The sequence below is a fragment of the Benincasa hispida genome, chromosome 4, assembly GCF_027475165.1.
Source record: "Benincasa hispida cultivar pf3 chromosome 4, pf3_genome.v1.1, whole genome shotgun sequence".
Taxonomy (NCBI): Eukaryota; Viridiplantae; Streptophyta; class Magnoliopsida; order Cucurbitales; family Cucurbitaceae; genus Benincasa; species Benincasa hispida.
The window spans coordinates 42,742,610-42,750,451 of record NC_143481.1 but is presented as its reverse complement, the minus strand read 5'-3'; the positions used below and the strand labels follow the sequence as shown (position 1 = coordinate 42,750,451).

The following is a 7,842-nucleotide window of genomic DNA, read 5'->3' as shown; positions in this document are numbered from 1 at the left end:
TGAGTCATTTTGGAAAAAGTTTAAAATATTTGACAATCACTCCAAATAATTTTTGAAGCGTTTTCAAATCGTATTTTAAATATATTTATTAAAATAATTTAAATAAATATATATATTTTTTCTCTAATCAATCCAAAGAGGTCGGGAAGCTTTCCAAAATAATAATAGTGTAGAAGTGAAAGACAAAGTGGAGTTTTAAGACTTGTTAACACACTATAAGGCACGGCGAGAGAAAGTGGGCCCCATTAGAGCCCAACTAAGAAATCGTGGGGCATCAAAATCTTCTCACGAGCCTTTCATTGCCCAACTGAACTTCTGCCCGCCTGCCCGCCCTCCCCCTGCCGTTTCCCTTTTCATTTTCATTTTCATTTCCAAAAAGAAAAAAAGAAAAAAAGAAAAAAAACTGAATCTCAGAAAACACAAACGCCAACTCTCTCATTCAATATAATCCATACCCGTTCGAAATCCCAACTCTCAGCTCCTCCATTTCAATTCAATCTCCCTTAACTCCTTTCTTCTCTCTGTCACTCTCCTTCTCTTCTTTCTTCATGCTTCCATCAATTTGACGGTATGTTTGATTCCTTTCTTTCCATTCTAATTCATGTTTCCATTTGATTTTGCTATTCTGAACTCTGATTCCCTTTCTGCTTCGTTGAATCGCCGATGGATCTGTGTTTGTTTTTTCCACAATTCTCTAATTTTGGATCTTCTATCTCTGTCTTTAATTCTCATTCTCCATCTAGATCTGCTTCCACTTTAATTTGCTCTTTCCTTCTACCTTGATCGCGTTTTTTTATTTTACTTTTTTTTTTGGATCTGTTGTAGTATTCTCGACTTGTTTTATTAGGTATGAATTTGTTACTACTGTTATTGTGTAATCTGTGCGAATCCTAAGTTTTTTGAGTTTCTCACTTGATGTTCTTTGGATTTGCAGTGTATATCGTTACTTCTGCTGTAAACTATGGAATTTGTGTAGATGTGATCCAACTTTCATGGAAGCTGAGGAATAAAGGTTTTCGCGGAAGTCGTGTTAGGATTTTTTTTTTCTTGAAAATGGCTCCATCTAGCAAAGCTGACAAGAAAGCGGCTGTAGATGCAGCCGCATGGATGTTTAACGTTGTAACTTCTGTTGGAATTATAATCGTGAATAAGGCTCTCATGGCTACCTATGGCTTCAGCTTCGGTAATTATTTTCTTCATCTCTTTTGTTTATGTTATTTATACCTTCTTTGTGTTTATCATATCTATTTCTTTAGGATATAGAGATTAGGGGTTAGTTACTGGAATTCTATATGGTTGCTTAAGAGATAGTGATATTCTCTTATTTTTCAAGTTTGGTCTATGATCTGCATTCTCCTGTTTCCATTATTGGTCTTATCATTGCTGTCTTAAGAAGGTTCCTACCATCTTTAGTAACTTCTGTTTGTTTTCTGGTGCTGTCCATGTGATTGCTTGAGAAATAATGACTCTCTCAAGTTTCATTCACCGTCTAAATTTGCACACTTGCTTTTCCTTCTTAAAGCACAGTTTTAGTCCATATATTTGGTTATCCTAATAATGGAGTAGGAAACATAGCTGTAATCTGCACGGAACCTACATGGCTATAATCAATAAAAATTAATAATAAGGGGGAGGAGGCTAGGAATGAGAAACTGATATGTATGTGTATAAGTGGTGCTTTCCCTATTAGAAACTATTAGATTAACTAGAAAATGTCCTCCCCAACAAAAGCCAAGGAGATTAAAGGAAAGATCTCCAAGTGGCTTATCTATAAGGTAGGTTGGTTGCAGAATATGACGGATAGGTGCTCAAAATGAAAAGATGCAGCTGATTTTTATTGCATATCAATAACTGGATATATGTTTTTGGAGTTTTCTGAAACTATACATTTTACCAAAATAAAGTCATCCCACAATATTATCTTTTCTAGGTGAGCTGTAGCTCGTATACTTTTTCAACCAAAAGTGATTGAAAATTGGTGGAGAATTATGTCATGTGGTGTGGATCAAACATCAGGCAGAATGTGCTTGAGCATTAATCTTGAAGGGAGGTTAACTGTTGGATTGAGCGATTGACAGTTTTAACTATGTATAACTTAGTGATATTGTTAAGAAACACATAAGTGATCTCATTATTAATCCTGTTGATATAGTAAACTCCTTCCTGTTTCGAAGAAATTAAGAACAGTGATGCTTTGTAATTCTAGGAATGTTGTATGTGCCTAACTGCTTTATTGCTTTGAGCACTTTTTGGATTAAAGTTTAATGGCAAATTGTTGGAGAAGGTAAAACTAAAAATTTATTAGTTAAATTACCATTTTGGTCTTTAGTACTTTTGGTTCTTTACTATTTTGTCCCCTTTACTTTCAAATGTCCCAAGTTTACTTTCGATGAAATCATAAAATTAGTCCCAACAATTAGTTTGTGTTGATTTGTTCCAAACAGAATTTAGTCTATTAGTTCCGCTTATAAATTATGAAAATTTAAGAAGCACGGATACGGATACGAGACACAGATACGACATGACACTCACATGATGACATGTCATTTTTAAAAAAAATCTAGGACATGGACATACCAAGGACACATTTATTAAAATATATATTTTTTAACATAACAAGAAGGAAATTTAAAGTTAACGAGTTTATTTATTTCTATATTTAAAAAATTAATTCGATGTAGTATGCTCTCAAATTTTATTATTTTTGTTATATATGTGTTGACTTAATACATATAAGAAGAGTTTGATGCATATCTACCAAATGTTGGTCCTATTTTGGCTTTATACAACTAGTGTCTAACATATCTATTGCACTAACAAATGTTTGATACATGTCCAATGAGTGTCAGAGTGTCCAAGTGTCGGACACGGACAGGCTAGCCAAATTAAAGTGTCCGTGCTTCTTAGGTGAAAATAAATTCAAATGACGTCTTCCCTCATATGAAAATTATTATTATTATTATTATTTAGTTAATTTCGATAAAAATGAACTTTGAGGGATTAAATTAGAAGCTATGAAGACTAAATTTTAGATTTCTTGAAAGTATGGAAACTAAAATTGGACAATTGAAAGTACATGGACTAAAATGATATTTTAATCCAATTTACTATATATAAGAAAGAAACAGGTGAAAAGTTTCTATCCGATTGCTCTAGTTTGGTATTGAACCTAGAAAAAGTGGGTATGACTTATGAGGTCTGAACCTCAAAGTTTGAAGTGTGATTGTTAAGTTTGGTAATTGGTGGTGGAAAATTGTAGGTCGTAAATAGTGATCATTTAATTTGCTTTATGCCTTCATAATATGCTGCTCGTTGGATCTTTGTTTCTAATTATGTATACATCACTACCTTGCAGCCACAACTTTAACAGGTTTGCATTTTGCAACAACCACCCTGATGACTGTCATTCTAAGGTGGCTTGGTTATATTCAAGCCTCTCATCTCCCTTTTCCAGAGCTTCTAAAATTTGTACTATTTGCCAACTTTTCTATTGTTGGAATGAATGTTAGCCTGATGTGGAATTCTGTGGGATTTTATCAGGTAAACTTAACTCTTATCATTTATTTTGTTTTCTTAATTGGATTATCATAACTATTCTCAAATTTCATATTGTTCATGTTCTGTTGTCAGATTGCAAAGCTAAGTATGATTCCTGTCTCTTGCTTGTTGGAAGTCGTCTTGGACAAGATTCGGTACTCCAGAGACACGAAGTTGAGCATTGCAGTTGTTCTCTTGGGCGTTGGAGTATGTACTGTTACTGATGTCAGTGTTAATACCAGAGGCTTTGTTGCTGCCTTTATCGCCGTATGGAGCACTTCTCTGCAGCAATACGTAAGTTATTCACATTCCTCTAACATTTATCTCTAAGATCTTTGTTTCCAGATCATGCTACTGGATTTCATTTTTTTTTACCGAAAGCGTAAACATCAAGCACTCGTTCTTAACTACGAATCACCTGACACGCCCATCCCATTCCTAAAAACATAAACAAAAAATGACAACATTTTTCCAAATTCCTTCTATGACAATAATGACATCAATAAAACTTCAATCTGCAGTATGTGCATTTCCTCCAACGGAAGTATTCGCTGAGTTCCTTCAACCTGTTAGGACACACGGCTCCAGCACAGGCCGGGTCTCTTCTATTGGTCGGACCCTTTCTCGACTACTGGTTGACGAACAAGAGGGTAGACCAATATGACTACAATTTAGCCTCTACCGTAAGTTATTTGATTACTTCTATTCTAAAAATTATGCCTTGTTTGGGTAGTTTTATTGTTCATGAACTTGCTTTTGCTCAACATTTTCCCATTTGGCAAATTTCACAGATTTTCATAATTCTCTCCTGCTCCATTGCTGTGGGAACCAATCTTAGCCAATTTATCTGCATAGGCAGATTCACAGCTGTGTCATTTCAAGTTCTTGGCCACATGAAAACAATCCTTGTCTTGATCATGGGATTCTTCTTCTTTGGGAAGGAAGGGCTTAACATGCAGGTAGTTTTGGGAATGATCATAGCTGTCATCGGGATGATCTGGTACGGTAATGCCTCGTCGAAACCCGGTGGAAAAGAACGTCGAAGCCACACACTCCCGACAGTTAGACAACAAAAACATGGTGGTTTAACAGATTCTACTGAACATGATGGGAAGGTCTAAAGGAGAGTGTGGCTCATTCATTCCAAAAAAGAAAAATTTTTAATTTAATTTGCTGAGTTTAGAATGACGATCATATTTCTCATATTTATTCATCTCCCCATTTCTCTCTAATTTTCAATTTTTTTTTTCTTCTCACAGTATTCGATTTATCAGAGGGCATTGTGTAATTCAGGATAGGGAAGTGTTCTTGGAACTTTCAATTTTTTTTTAAAAAAATTATTATCAGAATCACAGCTACTAATTTTGGTCATAAGCATTTCAATCGGATCTCTGCCAACATCTTTTATATTCGTATTTTTGGGCATTATATATATATAGATTTGATTAATTGGTTCTTGGCTTCATTTAACAAAGACTGATTTTTTAAATAAAGGAATAATAATAATAAGAAAAAATCAATTAAAATCTTAAACTTCTAATTTTCCCTTTTTTGTTAAAAAAAAAAAAAAGAAATTAAATTTAAATTAATGAATCAATGTAGTGTACAACTTGAAACTCCTTGATGCGGGTGCAATGATTTTTATCAATATAAGTTTTTCATACTCTTATTGCTCTATTATTTTCCTCATTTTTTTGTTTGGAAAAAAAGGTTAAGCAATAATCTTTTTTAGGATTTTGAAAGAAGAATAACGTTAACTATATCCTCTTCAATTGAATTAAAATAAAATAAAATAAAAATGGTTATGTATTACTACAAGAGTTTAAATGAGGAGATATTTTCTCAGATCATAAAAATAAAAAAGCAAGAGAGAGAAGAGGCTAAGGATTGAAGATTGAAGAAACCTAACCCATGTATGGATGTATTGAATGAAGATTTTCTTACCTTTATTTAATCAAGCTATGTTTCTTTTATCTAAGAACTCTTAGAGGGAAATACCTTTACAAGGGTGATTTTCTCAATATCACCTTAGGTTCTAATCTTGGAGGAGCGGTGTTCGAGTCAAAGAGCTCTTTTTAAAAGGATACAGATGGAAGGTGGGCAATAAACCAAATTATTATTGACATAAATCCTTGGATAGCTCAGAGTGGGTGTTGGTTCCTAGTATTGGTAAAATAGGAATTACAAAGCAAAAGAGTTGAGCACATTCTTGAATACACCTCCTGAGAGAGCTACTGTCAAACATATTCGTATATTTGCATTATTTATGTTTTTGGTCCAAAAGTTTAGAAAAATGTGATATATAAACCCTTAATATTAAAAGTGTTAGATATATTAATTAATATGTTATAAGGTCTTTTATTCAAGTTAAAATATGTTCTACAGTTTAGTAATTGTGTTGGTTAACAATTTGGTCATTTAACCATTTTACTGGTTCAACCGGTTATCATTATTGTATAAATAGGTTTCTAGCCCTAATTTTCAATAATAATACAAGCTTACTCTTTGAATTCTTGGAGCTTTTACATCAGTCTTTGACTCTATAATCTGAATTATTCTCTCTAATAATAATATGCTCTATACCTGTGGATGTAGATAACATACTGTTCTAACACACTGTTAGTGAATCACATAAATTTGTGTGTCAATTCTCTTTTTTTTTTCGTTTTCCATCAATCTCTGATTCTCAACTTGACACCAAAGATGAAATCATTTAGAGTTATGACCCAAAAGACATGTTTTCCGTGAAAAGTGTACCCTCCAATCTGAGTTCACTTGCTCAAAAAGAAGATTCCAATATATTTTGATTTGTTTTCGGAGTTCAGGCAAAAAAAAAATACGGAAAAGAAGATTGGCAACAAATTTTGATGTGGCCGATGACAAAGTAGTGATGTGGCAAATATGAACCAATTGTAAGATGACATGTGGCGGGTTGTTGACGAGAGATTAAAAGAAAAAGAAAATGAGAAAAATGGGATCACATAAGATTGTAACATGTGGCATACCAAATCTTTGAATTTAAAATAAAAGATAAAAAGATAAAAAAAATAAAAAAAATAATAGAAAAGTCACAATATGGTGAAGCCTTATTGGTCCATTTTATCCTTTCATTAAGATAAAAGAAAAAAGAAAAAAGAGATATAAAAAATAATAGAAAAGCCACACTGGGGAGAAGCCTTATTGGTCCATTTTATCCTTTCATTATAAGTCATTTCACTATTAATTTGGTGGTAATTTTGTCTGTTGAAGGAAAAATTTTGGACCAATCACAAATTGTCACATCATTCACTAAATTAATGGCGAAATTCTAAATAATTGAATTTGGGATCAATTAGAAGTTGACATGTGTCCCCAAATTGAAGTCGAAGACATAAATTTTCGAATTCGATGATGCCATGTGTTTTCATCACAAGCGTTGGATTGAGTGAAATTAATTTGGCCCAATTTGATATTTTAATTTGGGCTAAAGTTCAGTTGAGCCAAAAAAATGGGCTTAATTTTGTCCAAATATCGAAGTAGGTCCAAGTCCAACTAATTGGGTCGCCAGGCCCATGGATCAACCAAGCCCAAGCCCACGAAGCCCATCAGAGAACTCTATAAATAGAGGAGCTTTTTTCATTTGTGGGGAGTGAGCAATTCTACACTTCATAGAGCCTAGAGAGAATTCTTTACAATCAGAAGACTCCCTACTCTTGAAGCTGCACACTCCTCGAAGACACATGTCTCCTGAAGATTCAAAGTTTCTTTCAAGACTTCGACTTCGTGAACATCACGCGCTCCGCATCCATAAGTCAAGCGTATGAATTCAATTGAGAGAGAATCAGAGGATCAAGTACTAGAGACCGAACCACATAGCATCAATATCAACATCAACGCAAGTTCAACTCCATGAAACAAGTTGCTCTGAAAATCTCATGTGAACAAATTGACATGCTCAGTGAGACCTCTCTATCTCTCATCTCTCTCAACATTCAAACAAATAAATGACACTAAAGAAAGTTGCATCCAAAGTACCTGCTGCAAGCGACTCTTACACGGGACCTGTCACCCGCAGTTGTTCAAAGGAAGTTATGTAAGAGCAAGAGCAAAGTGTCGTCATCGCGTATAACATCTTGAAACATATGACAGAGTCTCCTAAAAGCGGGATTGTCATCAAGAAAATCCCTTGTTTTACAACTCTACTTTTGCCTTCAGCAAGTCAAAGAAAGAATCGTACCCAAATGTGATTTTTGTCATGATGGCAGATGTAACAGTCGAAACGGCCATAGTTGAAATGGAAAGAAAGATAAATTTTCTAATGAAAGT

The 7,842-nt window shown here is 34.0% G+C and overlaps 1 protein-coding gene across 2 annotated transcripts; it reads left to right on the top strand.

Moving 5' to 3' along the window:
• The first annotated feature begins 287 nt into the window (after positions 1 to 287).
• Positions 288 to 4,911, top strand: LOC120075011 (Nucleotide-sugar transporter family protein). 2 transcript variants are annotated; one of them, XM_039028147.2, is made up of 6 exons: positions 288 to 568; positions 935 to 1,183; positions 3,356 to 3,540; positions 3,631 to 3,831; positions 4,059 to 4,220; positions 4,329 to 4,911. In XM_039028147.2, exons 2-6 carry the CDS (start codon positions 1,054 to 1,056, stop codon positions 4,656 to 4,658), a joined length of 1,008 nt encoding a protein of 335 aa, XP_038884075.1. In that variant the 5' UTR covers positions 288 to 568; positions 935 to 1,053; the 3' UTR covers positions 4,659 to 4,911. The 2 variants fall into 2 exon arrangements, with proteins under 2 accessions (XP_038884075.1, XP_038884076.1); XM_039028148.2 differs by having other exon boundaries at positions 391 to 847.
• Positions 4,912 to 7,842: the final 2,931 nt, after the last annotated feature.

Bases quoted from the DNA above. Each gene is read 5' to 3' on its own strand.
- LOC120075011 (XM_039028147.2), top strand. From the start codon at position 1,054: ATGGCTCCATCTAGCAAAGCTGACAAGAAAGCGGCTGTAGATGCAGCC. The intron at 3,541-3,630 runs GTAAACTTAACT...TTCTGTTGTCAG, and splicing joins ATTCTGTGGGATTTTATCAG to ATTGCAAAGCTAAGTATGAT. The intron at 3,832-4,058 runs GTAAGTTATTCA...TTCAATCTGCAG, and splicing joins GCACTTCTCTGCAGCAATAC to TATGTGCATTTCCTCCAACG.